This window comes from Pelophylax lessonae (assembly GCF_965119305.1).
Source record: "Pelophylax lessonae genome assembly, chromosome: 4".
NCBI lineage: Eukaryota > Metazoa > Chordata > Amphibia > Anura > Ranidae > Pelophylax > Pelophylax lessonae.
Window position 1 is genome coordinate 202,294,701 of NC_138771.1, and position 27,803 is coordinate 202,322,503.

Consider the following 27,803-nt stretch of genomic DNA (forward strand, 5'->3'; position numbering starts at 1 on the left):
ATGTTTTGGGGGTGGTTCGGAGTGTTGGCATGTAGCCCTGGTGTTTTTTCTCTATTTATTTGCCCACCCCTCATGGTACTGCTTGTGGGGACATCCCTGGTCCTAGATAAAGAAGCAGCAGTTGTATCCGTCAATGCATTTTGGAGAACTGGATAATTTTTTTTTTTTTTTTTTTCTCTTACTGTAAAATCCTTTCTCTTACGTCCTCCGACAGTCGCTGCCACTTCATATACATCACTAATGGGGTTATTGACCTTTGCTCCGTAGGAGTAGCTAGGCAACAAAAATTGTTAATATCAAAGCTTTTAGCATATCCCACCCCTAAGGGGTGGTCCCCTCAGTCAATACCTCCCTGCTTCCTGCATTCCCAACTCAGTTTCTAATGCCTAGCTTAGGAGTAGCAAGGCTGATCCTGTGCTGGGACTCTGTCTCAGCCTCTATTCTCTTTTTTGATTTTGAGTATTTTTCTCTTTCTCTTTCTTTTACTTAGCTGTTATTTTTCAGCATTAGTTCGTTTCTTCGGATGAAGATGATCATGCGGAGCTGGGTCTCGGTCTGGCCACTCTGGTTCCCAGGGTTCAGGGCCAGGGGCTTCCCAGCCTGCCATCGAGCGTTCAGTTCAGGTTTCCCTGGCATGTTGAACGACCCATCCCTTTCGCTGCAGGGATGCTGTCTGTGAGGTGGCTACCTCACTGGACGCCATTGCGGTTTCGCACCGCAGTTTCACTGCGTCCTGGCTGCGACACTCCCTGTCCTCAGTACAGCGGTTTGGTCGCTGGAGCAGGCTCCCCACGCCATCCGGACTGGTAAGTGTAAATCTATGTGGGGACCTGTCTGTTTTGGGTGTCAGTCTGGGACTGTGTGACCCTGCATGTCTGTGTTACTGCTGAGCTCCCTGTCAGATTCCTGTGAGGAATAGCTGCCTTTCTGTGGGCTACGGGGGGGGGGGGGGGCTCTCCCGCTCTGATGTGTGACAGTATGGGACAGTCTGAGCTTGGACATGCCGTGCGGCGGTCGCTGCTGCGACCCGCCATTTTTTTGCGGCAATATATGGTGGCCGGTCCTGTGTGGCGCGGCGCAGTGTTTTGGCGCCAAACGCTGCCATTTTGGCGGCGATCGATCAGGCCACATGTCGGCGCCATTTTCTAATTGCCCAAAGAATCCTCAGCCGAGCGGCCATGTTTCTGTAGCCTGCATAGGCTTTATAGGGCGGTCAGCTATTGCATCACTTCCTTTTGCTCTGGGACAGCGATCGGTGGCAGCAGCCTGTGTGATCTCTCCAGGTTTTTACCTTTTTCCTTTTTCCTGTATTCCTTGCCCAGTGTTCTCATCCCTGTGGGGGTCGGTGTATGCAGATAGTGTGCGGTGGGCTGCGCTCGCCGCGGTCTTAAAGGGGCAGTACTCCTTTTTTCAACTATTGCTGGGGCATGGATTCTCAGGATTGCAAGTTTCCTCCCACCTTGGTGGGGGGCCAAGGGGCTGCTGCTTCCCCCGAGGGGGCTGATCTGGCTACTATTGTGGCAAATTTGGCTGCTCAGGTGCAGATGCTAGTGGCTGATCGATCCACAAAATGGCCCAGAGTGTCAATTTCCTCAGGGTCTCGCTCATCTCTAGACCTTGTGGGGTCTGAGGGGGAGGCTGAGGTAGAAGGGGTTGATAATTCTCCCCCTGGCTCGTCTGAAGAGCTTGCACTCATGGATGAGCTAGTTGCTTCTATCAAGCAAACACTACATTTGGAGGAGGAACCATGTCCTCCTGCTTTGATGTCCTCTTATGGGACGCAAAACAACGCAGGTTTTTCCTTGCTCTGCGGAATTTCAGCGCGCGGTTGATGAACAATGGCGCAATTAAAGAAGCCTTTTGCTGTGCCGAGTAGGTTCAAGCTGCGTTATCCCTTTACGCCAGCTACTGATGAGCGTTGGTGTGTACCGCCTCAGGTGGATCACACAGTGGCTGTTTTGAATAAGTCTACTGCAATTCCTGCTGAGGATACCCCGGTGTTCCGGGACCCTACGGACAGGAGATTGGAGTCTCTTGCCCGTCATACTTATACGGTTGCTGGTTCTATGCTGAAGCCTATTTTTGCTTCCATTATGGCAGCCCAGGCTATTGCGGATTGGACGCAGGTGCTCAGGCGCATCCTGGTGGCTGACTCTGCCCCGCTGACGACATTGGCTATGGTGGATCAAATTAATCAGGGTGTCATGTATTTGTGTGATGCGGACTTAGATTTAGTCCCTTTGGCTGCGCGTCTTCAAAGTGTGGCGGTGTTGAACCGTCGGCTGATATGGCTGAAATGTTGGTCTGTTGACCAATCTTCTCGCAAAACTTTGGCTAATTTGCCCTACGCGGGATCTCGCCTTTTTGACGAATCCTTGGATACTCTGATAAAGGGAATTTCCGGGGGTAAGAGCACTCTCTTGCCTCAATCTCACAAGCCTAAGTTTGTTCGTGGTAAGAAGAATACCTCGTTTCGGCCCTCTCAGGGGTCTTTTCGTGCCTTTCGGTCGCACTATAAGGGCAAGCCCTTCAAGGGCCAAGGTTCCCAGAAGAAGCCGTGGGCAGGTAAGCAGAAGTCCGGCCAGTCCGGGTCCACTGCCCATAACAATGCGGCCTGAAGGGGCGCCCTCACCCAGTTCTGGGGTGGGGGGACGTTTGCTCGGTTTTCTTCAACCCTGGCTGACCCGCATTCGGGACAGGTGGGTTCAGGAAATCGTTCGATCTGGATACAAGATCGAGTTTCTCTCTCGGCCGGCGAGCAGATTTTTTTCCCTCAAATCTTCAGCTGTCTCCGAAGCGCTTGAAGGATCTGCACCTGGCGGTGCGGGACCTGCGGGCCCAGGGAGTGGTGGTTCCGGTGCCTCATCGGGACAGATTTCGGGGGTTCTATTCCAATCTGTTCACTGTGCCCAGAAAGGAGGGCAAGGTACGTCCGATTCTGGACTTGAAAGCTCTGAACTGCTTTGTGCGGGTTCGCAAGTTCCGCATGGAATCCCTGCGATCAGTGGTGGCTGCCCTGGTTCCGGGGGAATTCATGGCCTCCATCGACTTGAAGGATGCGTATCTTCACATCCCCATTTTCGAGGGTCACCAGAGGTACCTTCGATTCGCCATTGCGGAGGATCATTACCAATTCGTGGCGTTACCCTTTGGTCTCGCTTCGGCTCCGCGGGTTTTCACCAAGGTGCTCGTGCCGGTTCTGGCCTTATTGAGAGCCCAGGGCATTTCTGTCTTGGGGTATCTGGACGATATCTTGATTCGGTCTCCGACCAGTCGGGGCCTCGTGAATGACCTGTCCATCACGATGCAGACTCTGCAGGAGTTTGGTTGGACGATAAATTTTCCGAAGTCAACGCTGTGTCCGTCGGTTCGTCTTCCCTACCTGGGGATGATCCTGGACTCCGTTCAAGCGAAGGTCTTCCTGCGGGAAGACAAGCTCCGGACGCTTCAGGACGAAGTCAAGTCCCTCAGGGACAATCAGTGCTCGTCCCTCCGAACGTGTATGAGGTGTCTGGGATTGATGGTCTCGGCTTTCGAGGCGATTCCCTTCGCCCAGTTTCACACGCGGCATCTTCAGGCGGAGATCCTGGCCAAGTGGGATGGGCATCCGCAGTCCCTGGATCTGAGGATCTCATTGAGCCAACGCACCAGAAGGGATCTTCTGTGGTGGCTCCAGTCTCCGGCGGTGTCGGGGGGCAAGTCCTTTCGTCTCTTGTCGTGGACGGTGATCACCACGGATGCCAGCCTGTCGGGCTGGGGTGGTGTTCTGGGCGTTCTGTCCGCCCAGGGAACTTGGTCGGAGGAGGAATCCTCCCTTCCGATCAACATTCTGGAATTGCGAGTGATAAATCTCTGCCTTCTGCGTTGGACGGACAGGCTTCAGGGCCGTCCGGTTCGGGTGCAGACGGACAATGCCACAGCGGTGACCTACATCGACCACCAAGGGGGCACCAGGAGTGCCCGCGCGGCTCGAAGTAGCCGCCATTCTGTCTTGGGCCGAGACACACGTCCCGGCGATAACGGCAGTTCACATTCCGGGGGTGGAGAACCGGCAGGCGGATTAGGAGTCGCCAGACCTTGGACCAGGGGGAATGGTCCCTTCACCCGGATGTCTTCCAGATGTTGTGCGCGAAGTGGGGTTCACCAGATGTGGACCTGTTCGCGTCTCGTCTAAACAACAAGGTGGAAAGGTTCGTGGCAAGGACGCGCGATCCTCGGGCAGACACCTCAGACGCGTTAGTGGCGCCCTGGCGTCAGTATCGTCTGATGTATGCCTTTCCACCGATTCAGCTGCTATCCAGGTTCCTTCGCAGGTTAGCCTCGGAACCGCACACAGTGATTCTGGTGGCGCCAGACTGGCCTCGCCGGTCTTGGTACGCAGACCTGCCTCTTCGAGAAGATCTCCTGTCTCAAGGGCCGATATTCCATCCTGCTTTACAGTCGCTGGCTTTAACGGCTTGGCTGTTGAAAACCAGGTCCTGAAGGATAGGGGGCTCTCCCCTGAGGTCATTCCCACTTTGATCAAGGCTAGAAAGGCCTCTTCGGGGAAAGTTTACTACTGTACTCGGAAGGCGTATTTTGCCTGGTGTGAGTCCAGGGGGTATTCCCCTCGCTCATACTCGGCATCGAGAGTGTTGCTTTCCTTCAAACGGGCGTGGACCAGCGTTTGGCGTTGGCCACGATTAAGGGTCAGATTTCTGCGCTGGCCGTTCTTTCAACGTCCTGTGGCGTCTAACTCTTTGGTCAGCACCTTTGTTCAAGGGGTGCAACACCTGGTCCCTCCTAGGAGGGAACCCTTGTCTCCATGGGACTTGAACCTTGTTCTGTCCGTGTTGCAACATGCTCCCTTTGAAAAGATCAGGGAGATCTCGTTGCCTCTGTTGTCCAAGAAGGTCGCTTTTTTGGTGGCGATCACTTCGGCTCGCAGAGTGTCGGAGCTGGCAGCTTTGTCCTGCAGGTCTCCATATTTGGTGATTCACTTGGATAAGGTGGTCTTGCGACCTAACCCGTCTTTTCTTCCAAAAAGGATCTCTGAGTTTCATCTCAATGAGGACATTGTCTTGCCTTCGCTTTGTGCGAAGCCTAAACATCCGAAGGAGGTGGCTTTGCATTCCTTGGATGTTGTTCGGGCGATCAGGGTTTACCTGTCATCGACTAAATCCTTTCGCAAGTCAGATTCTCTATTCGTCCTTCCAGAGGGACCTCGGAAGGGCATGGCGGCGTCTGCTTCTACCATCGCCAAATGGATCAGACAGACCATTGAGCAGGCCTATGCTTTGAGGGGGAAAGTTCCTCCCTTCCCTGTGAAGGCGCACTCTACCAGATCTCTGAGTACGTTTTGGGCCTGTCATCATCGGGCTTCTGTGGCCCAGGGATGTAAGGCGGCGACTTGGTCGTCCGTTCACACCTTCTCCAAATTCTACAAGGTGGATGTTCAGGCATCAGCAGATTCTTCCTTTGGCCGCAAAGTTCTTAGTGCAGCAGTGCCTTAGGGTCCCTTATTTTGGGTCCTTGGCTGTTTGGGATGTTTTTATCCCAAGGTTACTTGTTTTTCCTGGGTTGTTGCTCCTGTTGAGCAAGTTTTTTTCATGTTGCCCAGTTGGTTTCCTTACTTGGTAAGGTTGCTTTTTTTTTCTGATGTGGGTACTGCGTTGCTTTAGGCGCGGCTGCGTTTTTTCCCACCCCTCATGTCTACACTGCTATGGGACGTCCCCATTAGTGATGAATATGAAGTGGCGGCGACTGTCGGAGGACGTAAGAGAAAATTGAATTTTTGTAAAATCTTACCTGTAAAATTCCTTTGAGTCCTCCGACAGTCGCCGCCCCCGCCCCTCTTTTTGGGGGTTTGTTTTATGTACTCTACTGCTATGCTACTGAAACTGAGTTGGGAATGCAGGAAGCAGGGAGGTATTGACTGAGGGGACCACCCCCTAGTGGTGGGATATGCTAAAAGCTTTGATATTAACAATTTTTGTTGCCTAGCTACTCCTACGGAGCAAAGGTCAATAACCCCATTAGTGATGTATATGAAGTGGCGGCGACTGTCGGAGGACTCAGAGAAAGGAATTTTACAGGTAAGTTTTTACAAAAATTCCGTTTTCTGAGTTCATTGACGAACACAGCACCCACCCCCTCCCCTTTTTTTTTTTTTTTTTTTCTCTCTCCTTGACATGGATTGTGACTAACTGGAGGCCTATAGCGCAGAGGGGGTTTTGTACCCAGAGAGGACTGCCAATAGGAGGTGCAGAGTGTGTGTGTGTGGTTTCCTCCACCCCCCCCCCCCCCCCGTAAAGATAAATATCTTATTAATGTGCAGAGCTTGGGAGATATTTAAATGTGTAGCAGCCGGTGATGTCACCAGCACATGCGCACTGTCCTCTCAATGGACGATGGAGTAATTTAGGGCTGCAACTAACAATTTTCTTGATTAGTTGGCTGATTTTGTTTTTGATTTATTCATGAATATATATACAGTGGTAATTATGAATTCCATCTATATGGTTAGGGAACAAAATATCTAGTCGAATCTGAGAACAAACAGAAGCAACGTATACACTATAGGGGTTTGGATCTGATAGATATCCTCTCCCCAGCGAGGAGGTGTTGCTAATCTGCTCTCCTCGCCACACACTCAGTGTGAGGTGAGGAGAGCTGATGAACAGCACTTCCGCATATACATGTGATCAGCTGTGATTGGACACAGCCGATCACATGGGTAAAGAGCCACGTCGTCTGCTTTTTACCAAGATTGGAGTTGCACCATTTCCTAGAAACATGGCGTGGCCGCAATCTCCGTCATGTCATCACAAAACAAGAGCCTCTCCGCTGTCATTTGACGGTGGGCAGGAAGTAAAGAGAATTTAAGGAAATTAAAAGACCTAAAACACTGTTTCTCGATCGTCCATCGACGACAGACGCAGCCTCATCTCCATGAGCTGAGTGGGTTATGCTGCCACCTGCAGGAGTAGTCTAGGCAGTACGTTAGGACAAAACTTTTAACATGTACATGCCCACAGGGCTGTCCCTCCAGGCATAACCCCCACTGCCACAGCCCAGCATATCAGTTTGTTTCTGCTTAGAGAATGACCTAGGTTTCCTGTTGGGACTCCGGTCTCAGTTTTTTTTATTCTTTTCAGAATATTTTTTCTTATTTCGCTTTACTCGCTAGCTAGTGTTCAGGGAAAATATTTCCTGGTGATCTACAAGCAATGATGCTGGGTGGGGCTTTGCACTGGATAATCTAGATCCTTATGGTAAGTCTGGCCTACGAGCATGAGCAGGTTATAGTACCGACCTAGGCCTAGCCACGACTGTGCCCCTTTTTTGGATGGGGATGAGCCTGCGAGCGGATGCCTCCCCGGGACGTGACGGCCTGGAACGCCCGGAGTCGCAGCGTACCACTCAGCTGGCAGCACCCCCACTGCAGGTGGGAGGCAGTGTGCCCCGAGCAGAGCCCACCCGGTCTGTGGTATGATGAGTAAATGTGCCCCCCTTGCCCCTGCTGGCCTTGGGGAGGATGTGGGCTCTCTCCTGGGGATAATGGGATTTGTGCCTCCCAAAAGATCCCCCTGGCCTGCCCGGTGTCCTACCCTTCCCTGTCCCTGCGGTGGCTGTGTCTGGAGTGCCTGGTGCCCTGGGGGGGGGGGGTGTGTCTAACATGGTACCTTGGGCTTGCTGGTCCCTGTTGTGGTACCAAAGGCCTTCATGTGTCGGTCCCTGGTTACATGGTTCACCGTGGACGCCGCCATCCTTAGACTTGTATGGGACGATTGGGTTTGCAAACTGATTTGCTCTGGGTACAAGATCGAATTCTGGTCCCGGCCAGGGGACAGGTTCTTTCAGTTGACTCTTCGCCTGTCTCCAGAGCATTTGAGGGATCTGCGGGAGACTGTGCGAGATCTCTTGGCCCAAGGGGAGATTGTGCCAGTTCCTCCGCAGGAACGCTCTCAAGGTTTCTATTCAAACCTGTTCAGGGTGCCCAGAAAGGAGGGCAAAGTGCATCCAAGCCTGGACCTCAAGGCTCTGAACCGCTTTGTGCAGAAGTTTCGAATGGCGTTCATTTGGTCGGTGGTGGCATCTTTGAATCAGGGGGATTTTTTTGGTTGACATCAATCTCATAGATGTGTACCTGCACATCCCCATATTCGAAGGGACACCAGCGATTCCTCCACTTTGCGGTGGCAGAGGAGCACTTCCAGTTTGTGGCATTACCCTTGGGTCTCGCCTGGGCTCCCAGAGTTTTTACCAAGATCCTAGCCCCTGTGCTGGCCTTGTTACGTCGACAAGGTATCTCCATTTTGGGATATCTGGATGATCTCCTGTTGCGAGAAGTCTCCCATTCGGATCTGCTGGACAACATCTCCATCACCTTCAGGAATTCGGGTGGCTGATCAATTTCCACAAATCTGCCCTGACACCATCTGTGCAGGTCAAGTTCTGAAGCTTGTCCAAGGAAAACCCTCGCCAGAGCAAAGGGCTGTCTGGTTGCAGATGGAGACCGATCAGTCCTCCTTGCGGGGCTTGCATGAGAGTCCTGGGTCTGATGGTCTCAAACCTTCGAAGCGGTTCCATTTGCTCAGTCTCACATAAGACAGTTGCAGAAACAGATTCTGGCAAAATGGAACAGAGATCCGCGGTCCTTTGACCTGAAGATTCGGTTGAGTCCTCTCACAAAGTCGGCTCTCTTGGTGGCTCCAGTCACCTGTCCTGTGCCAAGGCAAGTCATTCCTGCCAGTGTTTTCGACAGTTATCACCAAGGACGTCAACATGTCAGGCTGGGGTGGCGTGCTGTGGAAGCTCTGTGCCCAGGAACTTAGATGACAAAAGTCTTCTTTGCCGATCCATATTCTGGAGCTGAGAGCGATCAAGCTCTGCCTGCTTCACTGGACGAGGTGGCTACACAGCTCTCCCGTTCGGGTTCAGTCGGACAATACCGCGGCCATGGCTTACATCACCAAGGGGGCACCTGGAATGCCCTAACGGCCAAGGAGGTGGCCGAGATTCTGGTGGGGCACTCCGGAGGTGGCTCTGTTAGCATCTCGTCTCAACAGGAAAGTTCAGAGGTTTGTGGCCAGATCTCAGGATCCTCTGGCCGACACCACAGATGCTCTGGTGGCTCCTTGGAGTCAGTATTGCCCGATCTATGCCTTCCCTCCGCTTGTTCTCCTGCCGAGATTTCTTCACCAGGTGGCGATGGAAGGCATTCCAGTGATTTTGGTGGCACCAGACTGGCCTCGGCGGTCCTGGTACGCAGAACTGGTAAAAATGGTCGTGGATCCTCCATGGTGTCCATCTGCGGGAAGATCTCAATGACCGATCTTCCATCCTGCTTTACGGTTGCTGGCTTGAACGGCTTGGCTGTTGAAAGCAAGGTGTTGAGGGATAGAGGTCTCTGATTTTGGGATTCCTATCCTTTTTTTGAAGGCTAGGAAGTCGACATCTAGGAAGATCTCATCGTACGTGGAAATCCGTACATTTCATGGTGGGAATTGCTGTAGCTGCACCCTTGCTTGTTACTATAGGGTTTTGGCCTTTTTGCAAAAAAGGGGTTGAGTAGCGCCTGGCGTTGGGCACCATCAAGGGCCAGGTGTCCGCCTTGGCTAGTTACTTCCAACATCTCATGTTCATTCAGAGGGTGCGTCATCTGGCTCCTCCGTGGAGATCCATGTTACCGCTGTGGGATCATAATCTGGTTTTGTCTGTTTTTTCTTTAAAAGCCTTCTTTCGAGAATATTAGGGAGATTTCTCTGCTTTCTTTGTCACAGAAGGTTGCCTTCCTAGTGGCTATCACTTCTGCCCGCAGAATCTGAGTTGGCGGCACTGTCCTGTCCGCCTTATTTGGTGGTCCACAGGGATAAGTGGTCCTCCAACCTAATCGTCCTTTCATCCTAAGGTGGTGTCAGATTTTCACCTGAATGAAGCCTAAACATCCCAAAGATGTTGCCCTGCACTCTTTGGATGTGGTTGGGGGCGATAAGGGTTTATCTGACGATTACGGAGTCCTTCAGGAAGGAAGTCGGACTCAGTCCTTCCGGACGGTCCTCGCAAAGGTTTGGCTACGTCCGCTGCTACCATTTCAAAATGGATCAGGCTACGTCTGCTGCTACCATTTCGAGATGGATCAAGCAACGGTTGTTAAGGCTTATTCAATCAAGGGTCAGGTTCCTCCTTTCCCTGTGAAGGTGCATTCTACTAGATCGCCGAGTGCCTCTTGGGCTTTTCGCCATCAGGCCTCAGTTGTACAAGTCTGTAAGGCAGTAACTTGGTTGTCTATGCACACCTTTACCAAACTTTTACAAGGTGGATTTGTTGGCATCTTCAGATGCCTCTTTTGGCTGCAAGGTTTTGCAGGCTGCTGTTTCATAAAGAGAATGTTTGTACTTCTCTTCGGGGTCTTTTTACCTGGGTGAGCTCCTGTTTGGGTGAGCTCCTGTTTGGGTGAGCTCCTTTTTGGGTGAGCTCCTGTTTGGGTGAGCTCCTGTTTGGGTGAGCTCCTGTTTGGGTGAGCTCCTGTTTGGGTGAGCTCCTGTTTGGGTGAGCTCCTGTTTGGTTGAGCTCCTGTTTGGTTGAGCTCCATGTTGCCTGGGTGGCTAGGTTTAGCCTCTTGGAGTTGACGTTACTGTCTGGTTACGTTTTTCCCACTCCTCATGCCTATACTGCTTTGGGATGTTCCACTCAGCTCATGGAGATGAGGCTGCGTCTGTCGATGGGACGATGGAGAAAATACGATTTTTGTAACATCTTGCCGTAAAATCTTTTCCTCTGATGTCCATTGACAGATGCAGCACCCACCCCTCTGTAATGGGGATGGTTTTTGTCTTCACTGCTTGCAACTAAACTGATGTGCTGGGCTGTGGCAGTGGGGGTTATGCCTGGAGGGACAGCCCCATGGGCGTGTACATGTTAAATGTTTTGTACTAACGTACTGCCTGGACAACTCCTGCAGGTGGCAGCATAACCCACTCAGCTCATGGAGATGAGGCTGCGTCTGTCGATGGACATCAGAGTAAAAGATTTTACGTTAAGATTGTAATATGATAATATGCATCACTGACTCGATACAAGCTCCTTGCTCCTGATGCCACCTATGTTCTCTATACACACACATTTTTCTCAAGTCGCCTTTCAAGAGAACATCTGAGAGAGAGAGAGAGGGCTCCTCCCACCTGTAAACAGGAAACACAATGTCCACCATAATAAGATTGCACATACCTGCCTGTCTCAGTTCTTGTGTGTTTTTTTTGTTTTTGTTTTTTTTCCTCTGGACCAACAGGATCAGCACAGGCGTCCCCTGCTGGTTGCAGGGGACGCCTTGGCTGGTCGTCTTCAGTTGTCTCTGAGGGGGTCAGGCAACTCAGGCCAGGGCCTTCAGGGATCCCATCTGCCTGAGGTTTTGCTCCCATTGGAGGGTAAGCAACAGACCCTCAGCTGACAAGGCATCTTGGGGTGCCTCCCTGAGTACCCCTCTGGCATTGGGTTGCAGCAGCATTTCCCGGGACATCTGCGGACTGCCATCCACTCTCCCCTCTGGTCACCCTGCTGGTGTTAGGAGGGGTGTAGAAAAATGGCCTCAGGCCCGGGACGCTGGTGATGCTCTTCTGTCCGGCGCCATCTTTGTTGTGGGCACCAGGACGCGGAGGGGGGACAGCAATATGTGCGGACACCGCAATGAAATCCCTTCTGTCCGCAGTCAGCAACCTGGATACAGCATCTCTTCAGGACACGCACACGGAGAGTTGTGTCCACCCATACCTCTGTCAGGGCGGCTGGGGCAGGGAAGCCTTAAAAAGAGCACCTGGGGCAAGCTCAGTGGGCTAATCATGTCAGAAGCTACATCGCCCTACAGATCTGCTAAATGGGTCAGCTCCAAGGGGAACCAGAGCATGCACAGGCCGCCTCTGTTTTTACTAACCAATATTCACCCTAGGCTATGTAGTGGTATGCAGCAGGCTACACCTTCCTCACGCTGGGTCCTTTTTTTTTTTTTTTTTTCTTTCTTACAGAGAAAAGCCAGGACCAGCAGTAAGACGTGCTTCAGGCGATCATAAATTAGCGGCGGATTGGAAAAAAACCTTATGCCAAAAATGTATCAGCTGGTAGCAAGAGTCGCAGGGGTGCTTTTAAAGAGTTATGTAAACTCTCAAAAAGGAAATGTGGGACACCTTTAACTCCTTGCGCACATCGATTAAAAACCTCCAAAACCCAGCCAGAGTAGTGTCTGACCATGAAAAAAGATCAGAATCGTCTGCATCGGATTTAGGACTATGCTCAGATTCTGAACATGAAGAGGACTCTCAATGTTTACTCTTTCCGACAAAGGACACTGAGGAACTATTGAGGGCAATTGCAGACACTCTAGGAATAAAAGAACAAAAACCAGAATGGTCTTTACATGACAGTGTACAAGGAACTGCGACCAAAGAAACCCAGAATTCCCTGTACATCAATCCTAAAGACACAAATCCAGAATGGGAAGAACTTGAGAGGAGATTATTCATACCATCAGCAATAAAACGCAGGTACCCGTTTGCAGAAAGACACGCAAACCTGGGCCAAATGCTACAAGGTAGACGCATCGATATCGAGAATATAATTGGCTCCTCCAGTGCAGTCTCTGTTGCGGCCTTGGGACCTCAATTTTGGTGCTATGTCCTCCAGAAACCTCCTTTTTTGTGAATCTTCGAGATTCCCCTGCTTATGTTTTCCAAGAAGTTTGCTTTCTTGGCGGCGATCACCCCTGTCTGTGTCTGAATTGGCGGTGTTATCCTGACGTTCACCTTACTTGATGGTTCAGAGATAAGGTGGTTCTTCGTCCCCGTCGTTCCTTCCAAAGGTTTGGTCTTTTTTTTTTTTTTTTTTCCATTTAAATCAGTGGTTCTCAACTCCTGTTTTCAGGACCCACTAACAGGCCAGATTTTAGGTATTACCTTTGGGGAGATGCAGACTAGAATACTGCAATCACTGAGCAGCAAATTATATCACCTGTGATGTATTTGTTATCTTGCAAACCTGGCCTGTTAGTGGGTCCTAAGGACAGGAGTTGACAACCACTGATTTTAAATGAAGACATTGTGTTGCCTTCCCTGTGTCTCAGGCCAAAACATCCGAAGGAAATTGCCTTGCATGCTTTGGATGTAGTCCGGGCAATTGGGGTGTACCTGGCAACTATGGAGTCTTATAGGAAGTCAGACTCATTGTTTGTGCTCTTGAATGGGCCTCGGAAAGGGTGGTCTGCTTCCTCGGAGACCATTTCCAAATGGATCAGGCAGTGATCCAGGCCTATTCCATCAGGGGTCAGGTTCTTCCTTTCCCTGTCAAGGCGCACTCTACTTGGGCGCTCAGTGCCTGCTGGGCCTTCCGTCATCAGGCGTCGGTGACGCAGGGTTGCAAGGCGGCCACCTGGTTGTCAGGGCACACTTTCACAAAGTTCTAAAGTGGATGTGTTGGCATCTGTGGATGCTTCTTTTGGCTGCAAGGTTTTGTTTTGTCCTCTTTTGAGGGTGTATTTTTTTTTTTTTCCCAGGTGAGCTCCAGTTGTTGACCTGTTACCTAGTTGGCTATAGTTAGCCTTGGGAATTTCTTTTTCGCTGTTACCACCTCTCATGTTTAACACTGCTTTGGGATGTCCCTAATGGTTAAGATTAGGAGCTGCGTCCGTTGAATGAAAGTCTTCATCAAGGAAGAAGTTCCGCTCATAAAAGATCTCCCCCCCCCCCCCCAAATTAAAGTCAAAACCGACAAGTATTAGAAAATTCCCCTTGTGGGATCTATTCACAGTACTAAAGGGGTTCTTCTCTACTCCTTTCGAGCCTCTAGACAAATGTTTAGACAAAACACTAAAAACTGTGGTACTGGTGTCAGCAAGAGAAGTCAGCGAGGTTTAGGCACTATCCATCTTGGAACCATACTGTACGATCTAGACAAAGTAATCCTCTCGCCTGACCCAGCCTTTCTACCGAAGTCCCCTCAGCGTTCCGTAGGTCACAGGGCTTTATTCCTTCCCTCCCAGCTAACCTCCATAGCAGCAAAAGGGGACATTTATTCCAAACTAGACATCGGGGGAATCCTGATGGCTTATCTAGAAAGGACCTAAGACTTGCGCAAACGCTTCCTCGCTCTTCTATACTCAGGAAAAAAGGTCACCAAGCTACGAAGAGCTCTATAGCAAGATGGATTAAAATGGGCATTGCACTGACCTACCAGTCCCAAAGTCTACGTCTGCCTGGGGGTATCACAGCCCACTCTGCCAGAGCTTGGACTGCCTCCTTTGAAGACAAAGCAGGGGCTATGCCGGAGCATATCTGCAGGGCAGCAACATGGTCGAGCTTTATAGGACCTTTGTAAACAGACAGCATTAACAGCCTGTCCAGCCAAGGTCAAACTTTCGGTAGGAAAGTTCTCCAGGTGGGAGACACCCCCCCCCCCCCAAGTAAGTATTCCTTGCTACATCCTTCCTCTCAGGTGCTTCCCTGGAAGACTACTTGAGAAAAACAAAGTTGGGTATCTGGTAACTCCTCTTCTAGGAAGTCTTCCAGGGCAGCACTCGTTTCAACCTCCGCCCGCCCCCCCCCCCCCCCCCCTAAAAAAAAAAAAGGGGTAGGATAATTTGTGAGCAGGCATAATATTCTGATGTTCCTTCAGCACTTTTAGGTATGTGCAATCCTTTTTATAAAGGTGGACATTGTGCTTCCTGGGAGGAGGCCTATCTCTCAGATGCTGCCCTGGAAGACTTCCTAGAAATTTTTTTTTTTTTTTTTTTTTTTGAGAAAATGTTTGAAAAGTTCATTCGATTTTCTAATCATTACTGGGGTCAAATCGATATGTTTTATTACATCCACACTGATAAATTTAGGAGGAGAACCGAATAGAAAAGCTTTCTCAAATAACTAATTTTCGGACAGTGTATGTGGGTTTCATTCATAAATGACATTTATTTTACATTGAAACTCTCAAGTGGTTTAATATTGTGAATTTTGCAAAAGCATAAGCAACATCTTAGCTGGTAAGTCTCATTCCTTCTACTGGGGTCTTGGAACACACTAGTGATTACAGTATGATTTTTGAGTTAATAGAATTCCAGTAGCTAAAAGCTTAAAGCAAAACTTGGAAATAGTTTTTTTATTTATTTTTTCCTCCTGCAGTGGTGCTACGGGTTAACTTCTCGTCTTTGTTTAGGGTAGAGCAGGGATCTTCAAACTACGGCCCTCCAGCTGTTGCAGAACTACACATCCCATGAGACATTGTAAAACTCTGATGTTCACAGACATGACTAGGCATGATGGGAATTGTAGTTCCTGAACAACTGAAGGGCCATAATTTGAAGACCCTTGGGGTAGAGGATTGCAGAGACTCACACACCTTATCAGCCGATCCTTTCAGCGCAAGACCGATTCCGTCACCACCACCCCTGTGATCGGTTTTGTGTGGTGGACTGTTCCTAATGTCGTCATGTCAGGATGTGTGTATCCACACACACCACGTAGCTCGGCCCAGCCCCCCATTCTGCTCACTGAATTTAACAGCAGCAGGAGCCAATTGCTACAGCTGGTCTCGTCAAAGCCTGTGAGACCAGGAAGAGAAGACGTGGAAGGGTTTTCACCTTACTGAACAGATCGCAATAAAGTGATACTGAAGGAAAAATTAAAGAGTTACTTGTTTGCATTGGTTTTGCACAGAGCAGCCCTGATCCTCCTCGGGTCCCCCCACTGGTGCTCCTGGCTCTTGCCTCCGTAGGTCGATTGCTATGGGGGCACTCAGACACGCTTGCTTCTGAGCCCCTCGCTCCCTAATCACTGGCTCTGAATGACAGCAGAAGGAGCTAATAGTGGAGGGAGGGAGCTGAGAGAGCAGCTGCTCTTGTGCATCTCACTGGAGAGATCTGGCTTGGGTAAGTAATTGGGGAGGGTGTCACAATTTTTTTTTTTTGCTCATAAAATGTCATTGGTTGAAGACATGTTCGCATAAAAGGTTTTCATTTTGTAATAAAATATTTTGCATAACCTCTTGTAGATCTGAGTGTGAGCAAACGAAGCCCAAGCTCTCTTGCAGTCCAGTTTCTCCTACTGAAGACAATACTATTACTGCAGAAATCCGTTGTTCCTTAAACTTCTCTCCCGAGACTAAACCAGTGTCGGAGAAGCAACAAGCAGTGGCAATCCCAGAGCACACAGAGGTAATGCTTTTACAGGTACTGCTATGGTTTACAATGTAGCCACCTTTTTAGTGGTCATAATAATCCATTTTGGATGCGAGTGTATATCCATAGATGGAAAAATCTATGGCTGCTTAAACGTTAGTCATTTATTTTATTTTGTGGTCATGAATGGTCAACTTATTTTGCAGAGCAAGGTAAAGACAAGATTTCCAACATTTACTGATCTATAGATAAAATTTAAGACTATTTTTCTTTTGTCCATTGAGACAGTCATTTAGGAATTCTTCCTCTGGTTAAGTTGGTGCTGACACACTGGCAAACTGTGTAGTGGTTGTAAATCTCAGACATGAAATGTGAACAAAGCATAAATCTAGTGTGTGTCTCAATTATTAAAAAAAAACTCTAGCAATACACACCAAACAGAGCATGTGCAGAGTACCTCCAAAGCTCTGTATTATCAGCAAATGTATTGGGGATAGTAAAAGGGGAGGATAAGAGAAGACCGAATCAAACAGCCTTTTTACACAATTCAGAGGATCAATCCCTTATGTTCCACCTGATTCCTGGTATGGTGAGTAGCTGTCCCCCCTCTACCCCTGGAGGGTTTTTGGCGTGGACGTAGGCCCCTTCTTGGGACAGGCGGAACCCTGGGTTCCTGTCAGGCACCCCCTTTCATCTGTCCCCCATCCTACCCCCCCCCCCCACTTGGGTGGTCTGGTCCACCTCCTGGGGGGGTGGGCAGGGCGCTATACTGGCAATGGGGGGTGCGCTGCTGGTGACTGGACGATCGGCTGTGCATGGGGGGGGGGTTGTACCTGATGGGGCTCCTACCAGGGCCCCCCCCCCATCCTGCCTGGGTCGGTCCCTGAGGCCTAGGGATCTCTCCTGGGTACCTGGAAGCCTTGTTGAGCTGCCATTTTGTTGTAGCCTGTTTCTGTGCACAGCGGTGGTTTGCCATTGAAAATAGCGGCAGCCATGACAGTGGGAGCCCCTCCTCATCCCCAGGTGCTGACTCCTGGATCCTTTTTCTTCCTGATCGCCCCGCATGCAGTGCAGACTATCCTGGTGGCTGCAGGTGCCTGTTTTTGCTGGGTGGCGAGTCTGGTGGGGTTCTCGCCCACTCTGCTGAGGATCGCTTGGTGCTCTGTGCCTGGCGACTGGATGGTGCTGCCAGCGTTGTGGGGGGGTGTCCCTTGAAGTGTTTTTAAACTGGTTTTGTGGCGTTCCCCTGGTGACGCATGGAGTCTTTGGAGCACATCTCCCCACTTTCCCTCTGAGGCTGCAGGACCCTCCGGGTCCCAACCATCTATCGATGCACTGACGGCGGTCCTGGAGTCCTTTTTGTGTCCTGGGTGGAGGTAGCTTTCAGGGGACAGGCTAGCAAAAAGCACCCCTTCCCCTGACTCATCTGTTTCATCAGATCCTGAATCTGATTCGCCCGCTGCGGACGTGGGTCACCCTGCTGGGTCTGCAACCACGCGCCCTGATTCCTCTGATAGTGAGGATGATTCCTCCATGTCTGCAGCCGCACACGAAAAGGCGATGGTGGAAGCACTGATTGTATCTGTGCGTGAGACTGTGAAGATGGAGGACGCAGCTGCGACTAAGGCGCAGGTTCCCTTTGGCACTCACAAGCCATCCAGAGCGGCAAAGGTGTTTCCTTTCCCCGCCTATTTTGACAGAATTGTTGCTAAAGAGTGGGGGTAATCAAAGCTTCTCCTTGGGGTCCCCAAGTGCTTTACTAGGCGTTACCCATATGAGGAGTCAGTTATTAAGTGGACTGTTCCACCAGTGGTGGACCCTCTGGTTTCCAGATTAAACAAGGCGACCATGATTCCGGTTGAAGAGTTCCCAGCCTTTAAGGATCCGGCTGACAGGAGGCTGTGGTCCACAATATGTACACTCTGGCTGGTTCGGCACTGAGGCTGGTATTCACCATTGCCGTCGTGTCGCAAACTCTGACCGAGTGGGCTAAGCTTTTATGCCATGACCTGGAGGGAGAACAGCCACCCTCTGCTGTGCTGGCGGACCAGCTTGTTCAGGGGCTGCAGTTTATCGGTGATGCCTCTTATGGATGCGGCTTCCCCTAGTGTCTTTGCTTCCTGTTTCGGCAGTGGTCCTTCGTGTCTTTTGGCTCAAATGCTGGTCTGCGGACCAGACTTCTAAAAAGGTCTCACAGTGGGGGAAGAGTACCCTTTTTTTTCTGCAGGCTACTAAGGGCAATGAACCTTGTCGTAGGACCCGTGGATTTTCCTGGCACAAGACAAGTGGGTCCACAAAGTCATTCGATCCGGCTAAAAGATCGAGTTTTTTGTCCCTGGCAAGGTTTTTTCCTTCCAAATTGCACCTATCCCCGGACTGCTTACAGGGACTGTTTGGGGCAGTACAAGACATGTTACATCAAGGGGTGATTGTCCTGGTTCCGACTATGGAACGTTTTAGCATTTTTACTCAAACCGGTTTACAGTTCCCAGGAAGGAAGGCAAAGTGCGTTCAAGCCTGGCCCTCAAGGAGCTGAACTGCTTTGTGCGAGTGCAGAAGTTCTGAATGGAGTCTATTCGCACGGTGGGGGCATCCCTGCGTCATGGGGATTTCCTTGCTTCCATCGACATCAAGAATGTCTACCTTCATTCCAATATATGCCAGCTTTCTCTGTTTTGCCGTGGGAGAGGAGCATTATCTGGTTTGTGGCGTTACCCTTTGGTCTCGCCTCAGCTTCTCGGGTCTTCACAAAAGTGTTAGCAAGGTGCAAGCTTTGTCACGCCAACGGGATCACGGTGCTGGGCTACTTTGATGATCTCCTTCTGTGAGCAGTCTCCTACTGCTCTGGTGGAAAACCTGGAGATCGCAATACGAACTCTGCGGAAGGTGGATTTTTGAAAGTCTGCGCTGGTTCAGTCCACAAAGCTAGACTATCTAGGCCTGATTCTGGACTCTGCCTTAGCCAGAGTGCTCCTTCCTCTGGACAAAAGAAATTGCAGGCTGCAACTTATCTCCTGCTGTCCAGCAGATGATCATCCCTCCGGACTTGCATGTGAGTGCTGGGCCTGATGTCTACCTTCGAGGTGGTTCAGTTTGCACAGTTCCATATGAGGTCCCTGCAAAGTGAGTTTCTGGCCAAATGGGACAAGACTCCGCAGTCTCTGGACAATCAGATCCGGTTGAGTTGGGTTACAATGGAGTCGCTGATATGGTTGCTTTGTTCTCTAGCTGGGCAATTCCTTCCTCTCCTTGTATTGGACAGTGGTCACCACAGATACCAGCCTGTTTGGCTGGGGAGGCATCCTCGGAAAGCATTCTGCTCAGCGTATCTGAACACACTGGAACAGTCCAGACTACCGATCAATGTCTTGGAACTCTGAGCGATAAGACTGTGCCTGGACCATTGGACGGATCGTCTTTGGGGATGTCCAGTGCACATTCAATCGGACAAGCCACGACTTTCAGGGAATATCTGCTGTCCCAAGGACCGATCTTCCATCCTGCTTTTACCGTCGCTGCCTTTGACTGCTTGGCTGCTGAACGCCAGGTGCTAAAGTATAGAGGTTTGTCCGAGTTGGTGATTCCTACACTTGTTTAAAAGCTAGGAAACCTACTTCTATGAAGATCTATCATTGTATGTGGAAGATGTATATTGTATGGTGAGTCTCTTGGGGTTCATCCTCACTGCTTCTTGGTGGCTCTGACCTTGACCCTCCAACTGGGGGGTTGACAAGAAATTGGCCTGCAGTACCATCAAGGGCCAGGTATCTGCTGTTGGCTGTTTTCTTTCAATGACCTTTGGCCACACACTCCCTGGTGCGTACCTTTTCTTCAGTGTATCTGACATTTGGTTCCTCCAGTGTGGTCTCCGTTGCTGCCTTGGGACCTCCAATTTTTGGTGCTTTCGGCCCTTCCGAAGCCTCCCTTTGAGAAACTTCGGGAGATTCCCCAGCTTACGCTGTTCCAGAAGGTGGCCTTTTTGGGTGGCTATCACCTCCTGCACGCAGGGTGTTGAACTGGTGTTATCCTATCATTCACCTTACCTGGTGATTCTCAGAGTTAAAGTGGTTCTTCGCCCCTGTCTATTACTTCCAAGGTTGTCTCTGATTTTCATTTGAATGAAGACCTGGTCTTGCCTTCCCTTTTTGTCCCAGGCCTAAACATCTGAAAGAAATTGCCTTGCATGCCTTGGATGTGGTCTGGGCAATTGGGGTGTACTGGCATCTACGGATTCTTTCAGGAAGTCAGACTCATTATTTGTGCTTGTGGATGGGCCTCGTAAAGGGTTGTCTGCTTCCTCTGCGACCATTTCCAGATGGTTTTAGACAGTGATTCAGGCCTATACCATCAAGGGTCAGTTTCCTCCTTTCCCTGTTTAAGGTGCTTGGGCGCTTAGTGCCTCCTGGGCCTTCCGTCATCAGGCGTCAAGTGACGCAGGTTTGTATTGTTTTTCAGGTGGGCTCCAGTTGTTTTGGTTGAGCTCCTGTTGCCTGGTTGGCTACTGTTTAGCCTTTGGGATTTTTTTTTTTTTTCTGCTGTTCCCTCCCCTCATGTTTAACACTGCTTTGGGACGTCCCAATGGTTAAGATCAGGAGCTGTGTTTGTCAATGAACGAAAGAAAATGGGATTTTTGACTTGCTGTAAAATCGTAGAAATGACGGACACAGCACCCACCCCTCTGGAATTGTAATTCTGACACTACTTGTAACAAAACGGAGTACCTATATAATGGAGAGGGAGTATACCCCCTAGGACTGGCCATAGGTGTAGCCAGACTTTTTTTTTTTTTTTTGCCTAGTATCCTCCTGTAGGGCAGTATAACCCGATGGTTAAGAAGATCTGGAGCTATGTCCGTCAATTAAAATCAGAGAAATGGATTTTAAGGTAAGTCAAAAATCCTATTTGTCTAACCACTCAGACAACTTTTATAAATTCTGTACTTTGAAGGTATGTAAAAGAAGACTTCAGTTAAATACAAAGTATTTAGAAGCATTTGTTTCATCTGTGTATCACCTAAGGTCAGTCACTTCACTGGGTATGTAAGGGTTTAAAACCACTTTTACATTCTTACTGACATTTAAAGTGTTACTAAACCCACTACAGTAAAATCTCTAAATGCAGTAAAGCATACTTGTTGTACTTGCTGTGAAACCTAAGGGGTTAAAGAGGTTGTAAACACACTTTATTTTTTTCACCCTGCAAGAGACACACATAATGAGCTAGTATGCATCGCATACTAGCTCATTATGAAATACTTACCTTAGAACAAGCCCCCACCGTGCCGCCCGCTTACATCGATGACGGGCGACATGTCCAGTCACCCGTCTTCCGGGATCGTGGCATCCGGCCATCTGATTGGCTGGAGCCGCGATGACGTCACTCCCGCGCGGGAGCCGATGGGTCACAGCACGGGGCTCTGAAGGAACGGCACGAGCGGCCGTTCCTTCAGAGCGCATGCGCCTGTGACGTCACTGGCTGCATGTAAGGTAAATATCTCCTAAACGGTACGCGTTTAGGAGATATTTACAGTACCTAATAGGCAAGCCTTATCACAGGCTTACCTAAAGGTATAACTTGCAGAGGAGGGTTTACTTCCTCTTTAATCAAGCTAATTGTGTAAAAAAAAAAAAAAAAAAAAAAAAAAAAAAAAAAAGTTCCAGTCTTCTGATCCTCCCCTTCTATCCCCAATCCATCTTTTGATAAGAGTCTTGGACACTCTGCACATGCTCAGTTTGTGTATTCCTAGAGGGTTTAATAATTTTTTTTTTTTCCATATGAATAAAATAAACATGTCATACTTTTTTGTGCAATAGTTTTGCACGGAGCAGCCAAAATCCTATTCTTTTGGGGTCTCCTGCCAGCGCTCCTGGCTTCTCTTCAGTGAATAACCCCAAAGAAAGCGGCTTTCTATGGGGGCACTTGTGTGGGCTTGCTCCTGAGCCCCCCCAATCACTAAGCATACAGGCATATTATTTAGCACTGATTACTGTATTAGTGTCACTAGTCCCCAAAAAGTGTCAAAGGTCAGTTAGGGGTCCGATCTGTCCCCTGCAATGTCGCAGTCCCGCTAAAAATCGCAGATCGCCGCCATTACTAAGAAAAAAGTCCAAAAATCTATCCTGTAGTTTGTAGTAAACGCTATAACTTTTGTGCAAACCAATTTAAAATACGCTTTACGCGGTTAGACTTATTTTTCTGCTGTTGCCACCCCTCATTTTATGGCACTACTTTGGGACGTCCCTACTGATATGAAGATCCGGAGACTGCATCCGTCAATGAACGCTGGAGAAAATTGGATTTTGATCTTGCCGTAAAATCCTTTACTCTGAAGTTCATTGACGGATGCAGTACCCGCCCGTCTATTTTGAGTTGGGTTGGTATTTTCTCTGACACTGCTTTGATACAAAACTGACATCCTACAGCAGGGAGAGAGAGTGTATACCCCCTGGGACTGCCCATAGGCGTCCATCAATGAACTTCAGAAAAAAGGATTTTACGGTAAGACAAAAATCAAGTTTTTTGTACTTAACATTACCTCTATTTTTTTTTTTTTTTTTTTCATAGGCTTTATTAATTGATATTGAGGTGGAAAAAGCTGATACTAGAAAAAGGAAGCAAATGTCAACTGAAAATGACAGCCAACCTCTAATTGATCTCTCAAATACCCCTGAACTGAACAAGCAACCTATCCAACTGAAACCAACAAATATTACCCAGGTACATTTGTGTTTTTTTTTTTTTTTTTTTTTTTTTTTTTTTTTATAGCAATACCCTCAATGATGTACAATGAGAAGGTGGCAAAGTTTTTTTTTTGTATGTTTTCTTCAGTGACCAATGCAGATTTGAAAGGAAGCCTTGACATGCATACAGGGGTCAAAACAAATGTGCCTAAAGCCCTTGACTCACAGCCCGAATGTCGGGAGACTATCGGCCGGTTAAAAAAAAAAAAAACAGCAGCCGATCAACTCGGACGAGAAAAACTGTGCACCAGGCTTAAGGCTCATCTCCCTGCATGGCTTGCTTTTCAATTGCTTTTTTAACTAACTTGGTTTCCTGAGAGCACTTATTCATTTTTATGTCTAAGCCCAAGTATTGTCAAAATGTGCTGTAAAATGCAGTGTGTTAAAATGGCAGAAGCAATAATTGCAGTCTTTGTATTTGAGCTATTGGTCACCTGAAAAAGAAATGGTTAGTTACGATTTTTTTTTTTTTTTTACTTTTTTGTTATTAAAGAAAAATATACTCACCTTTCTTCCACTTCCTCCCTCTGCGGCCGCAGTCCGCGCCGTCACTTCCTCTTTGCATTGATTCCTGGGAGCTGAACGTCATCGCTCCCAGGAATCAATGTGCCTGCATCGGCCCCGCTTGTCACTTCTGGTGCAGCGCCTCATTCCCTGCTAAACAGCTTCTGGGCATGCCAGAGGGATGACGCGCCCGGACCGGAAGTGACAAGCGGGGCCACTGCAGGCACATTCTGGGAGAAGAGGACGCGCTGGCTTCAGCTGCCCACATCCGAGATGGCAGCGCTGGAGAAGAAATTTTCAAGGTAAGTATTTCTTCTAAATGGTAAGTGCGACCCGGGACAATACAGAGGCTATCCATTGTGGAATGTACTAGCCCTGACTGTCCCGGGGGTATTTTTATTGAAGAAAAAATTTTGTGGCCGGAACTCCGCTTTAACCACTTACCGACAAGCCGCCAGTTATGACAGCAGGTTCCTTCATATCGCCATACCTGTACGGCGGTCTGCGGAAGCAATCCTGGGGGAGTACCAGCGGGGAAGCCGATCCACTGGGCCACCAGCACCCGTGATCGCTCCCCGTGAAGAGATAACGCAGCCGAATGTTGTCCTCTCTGGTATCAATGCAGAGCTCCTGTGTTCCTCCTATTTAGGAACACAGGTCTTTGTATCGATTCCATTAACCCATCTCTCCCCCCCCAGGCTCACACTTAACCCTTTTAACCCTTTGCCCCTGGGTTAACCCCTTCCCTGCTAGTGTCATTATTGTGCATAATTTTTGCACTGATTACTGTAGTAATGTCACTGGTCGTCGTCGCCCCCCCCCAAAAAAGTGTAAATGTCAGGGGTTTGACATGTCCGCTGCAATGTCGCAGTCCCGCTAAAAATCACTGATCGCCGGCGTTACTAGTAAATAATTAAATAAAAATTACATCTTTTCCCCGAGTTTGTAGACACGATAACTTTTTGCACAAACCAATTAAAATAAGCTTATTGAGATTTTTATTTTTTTTACCAAAAATATGTAGTAGAATACAAATTGGCCTAAAATGATATAACATTTTGATTTTTTAATTTTATTTTTTTTGGAATGTTTTATATAGCAGAAAGTGAAGAATTTTTTTTTTTTTTTTTTTTTCCAGAATTGTCGCTTTTTTTGTTTATAGCACAAAAAATAGAAATCGCACAAGTGATCAAATACCACCAAAAGAGCTCTATTTGTGGGGGATTTTATTTGGTTACAGCATCGCATGACTGCACGATTGTCAAAGTAACGCAGTGCCGAATTGCAAAAAATGGCCTGGTCATTAAGGGGGAAAATCATTTAATTGAAAAGAAAATTAGAAACCTCGAGGGCTGAATTCAAAGACACACCAAAACCAATGTGAAAAAATGATGCAGCGGGCTAGTCCATTTTTGCTGAAATTTCATTTCAGTAACTCAAAATGGTACTTAGTAGTTTGGCCCCCCACGTGCTTGCTTGCATGCCTGACGACAACATTGGGGCATGCTCCTAATGAGACGACAGGTGTCCGGGGGTATTTCCCCTGAGATCTGGGGCAGGGCATCACTGAGCTCCTTAACAGACTGAGGTGCAACCTGGTGGCGTTGGATGGACCGAAACCTAATGTCCCAGAGATTTCTATTGGATTTAGTTCAGACGAGCATGGGGGCCATTCATTGGTATCAATTCCTTCATCCTCCAGGAACTGAATGCATGCTCTCGCCACATGAGGCAGGGCATTGTCGTGCCTGTAGAGCAGTGGTTCTTAACCTGGATTCGATCGAACCCCAGGGGTTCGGTGGGTCAGTCTCGAGGGTTCGGCACACCCTCCGCTAGTACCACTTCGCTGTCAGGGACTATTTCTCCAGTTTCGGGCTTGTCCCTCCGCTCGCATTCGCAGCACTCTGCCCCTGGCTCACTCTCACTGCTGGCTGTGCAGCTCGGCTCCCGGCCGAATGCGATCCACCCGGAGCCGGCATCGCCCACTGTGGAGTGGTGTGGGGGGGGGGGGGTGGGAGACAGGCCAGGCGTGCGGTGCGGAGAGGGACTGTCTGGGGGAGGTACTAACCGTGCAGCGGCCGCGCAGCGCAGGAGAGAACGACCAGGCCAGGCAACCGCAGCAGAAGGAGCCGGCAGGTGAGAGGCCAGAGAGCCAGTGGTGACAGTGGTGCTGCAGCCTGCAGGAGGAAATCCTAGCCTGTGATCGGGAGTCGGGACACAGGTGAAAAAAAAGGTAGGACTGGAGTAGTACTGGCTGTACTAGTCTAGTGACTGACTGACTGTGTGAGAACACTGAGAAGACTATGTAAAGGGGATCTATTTTGTGGGGAACCTGGCCTGCTGTAAGGGGGGAGATCTAAAGGGGGGACGGGACCTCACCTCACCCTGGCCTGCTGTAAGGGGGATCTATATGGGGGACATGATCCCCCATATAGATCCCCCCCCTTACAGTAGGCCAGGGTGAAATGAGGTCCCCCATATAGATCCCCCCTTCAGCAGGCCAGGGTGAGGTTAGGTCACTCTGGGGTCCCCCATATAGATCCCCCCCCTACAGCAGGCCAGGGTCTGGACCTCACCCTGTCCTGCTGTAAGGGGGAGATCTATATGGGGGACGGGACCTCACCTCACCCTGGTCTGCTGTAAGGGGGGATCTATATGGGGGACCTGGGATCTATATGGGGATCCCCCTTTTAGCAGGCCAGGGTGAGGTGAGATCCCGTCCCCCATATAGATCCCCCCTTACAGCAGGCCAGGGTGAGGTGACATATGACATGAGTGGCACTTGCCAAGATAAAGCCAAGCATTTCTGAACTGGTCTCTGAAAGACAACAGCAGAAGTCACACTAATTTGCAGTAAATATTCATTATTATGTTTTTGTTTTTGTGTGAAAATCATGTTTTAATGGTTTTGTTCTTTGTTCTTAATGGTTTTGTTCATTTTGTGCACCTATGTATAAATATATACCTAAAATAATATATACCTATGTTTCGAATTTGAAAAAATCATATTTTATTTTTCCAATTAAGAAGGGTTTGGTGAATGCGCATATGAAACTGGTGGGGTTCAGTACCTCCAACAAGGTTAAGAACCACTGCTATAGAGGTCTGTGTCCCTCCATGGATATTCCTCCCCAGGCTGTCACTGACCCACCACCATACTGATGGATGTTACAGGCAGGGTAACATTCTTGATGGCTTCTCCAGACCCTTTCACATCTGTCATATGCTCAGGGTGAACCTACTTTCATCTGTGAAAAGCACAGGGCACCAGTGGTGGACCTGCCAATTCTGGTATTCAATGGCAAATGCCAATCGAGCTCCATAGTGCTAGGCAGTGAGCACAGGGCCTGCTAAAGGATCTCAGGCCACCCTCCATGGTCTGTTTCTAATTGGTCAAAGACATTCACACCAGTGGCCTGCTGAAGGTCATTTTGTAGGGCTCTGGAAGTGCTCATCCTGTTCCTCCTTGCACAAAGGAGCAGATACCGGTCCTTCTAAAGGGTTAAGTACCTTCTATGGCCCTCTCAGCTCTCCTAGAGTAACTGCCTGTATCCTGGAATCTCCTCCGTGCTATTGACTGCTGGGAGACACAGCAAACCTTCCAGCAGTGGCACGTATTTATGTGCCATTCTGGAGGAGTTGGACCGCCTGTGCAACCTCTATAGGGTCCAGATATTTCCTCCTGCTACCAGTAGTGACAGTGACCTAGCCAAATGCCAAAACTAGTGAAAAACAGTCAAGAAAAGATAAGTAGGTAAAACAATGTCAGTGGCCTTCACCTGTAAAACCATTCCTGTTTTTTGGAGGTCATCTCATTGTTGCCCATCTAGTGCACCTGTTTAACTCCAAAGCAGCTGAAACTACCCCCTCTGCTACTTAACTGACCAGATCAATATCCCAGGAGTTTAATTGACTTGATGCTACACTCTGATTAGAAAGTGTTCCTTTAATTTATTTGAGCAGTGCATATCTAAGGAATGGTAAACTGCGAAGTCGTTTTTGGGTTTCTTAGTGTGTGAAAACCATGCTCATAAGACTTCTACTTGTAAAGCTAGGAATGTTCCTTTTTGTCCCTCAGCCTGCCAAAGGCAAAATCAAATATGGGAACATGCTTTCATACTTTCATATGAAGACCTGAATATCCCTACATACCAGTCGTATGTCAGCCTTCTGGTCCTAGAAAATCAGATCCCTTCGTTCAGAATTTAACTTTGAAGAGTTACAAGCTGAAGCTTTCATGCTGCTCCCTGCTTAACTTTTAAATTTGTCCCTATAACTGGAGGATCTGCTTCCTGTGGTCCAGCCTATTCTGGATTCAAAGACTGTCCAAATTGTTCTATGGATTCTAAAGCTTATGGAAACTTCCAGGTCGGTCTTTGCCTGTCAGGGCAATCTAATGGCCCCAATAGACATCTGGTGTGCTT

General features: G+C 49.0%; 1 protein-coding gene across 1 annotated transcript in view; it reads left to right on the forward strand.

Annotated features, from left to right (window-relative positions):
• The window catches only part of GTSE1 (G2 and S-phase expressed 1), a gene marked incomplete at its 5' end in the record, with an annotated part of 97,865 nt that overhangs the window by 55,322 nt on the left and 14,740 nt on the right, over positions 1-27,803 (forward strand). Inside the window, 2 exons of the mRNA XM_082253535.1 lie at positions 16,009-16,171; positions 22,700-22,852. Coding sequence (XP_082109661.1) covers positions 16,009-16,171; positions 22,700-22,852 — 316 coding nt within the window. The remainder of the gene's footprint in view (positions 1-16,008; positions 16,172-22,699; positions 22,853-27,803) is intronic.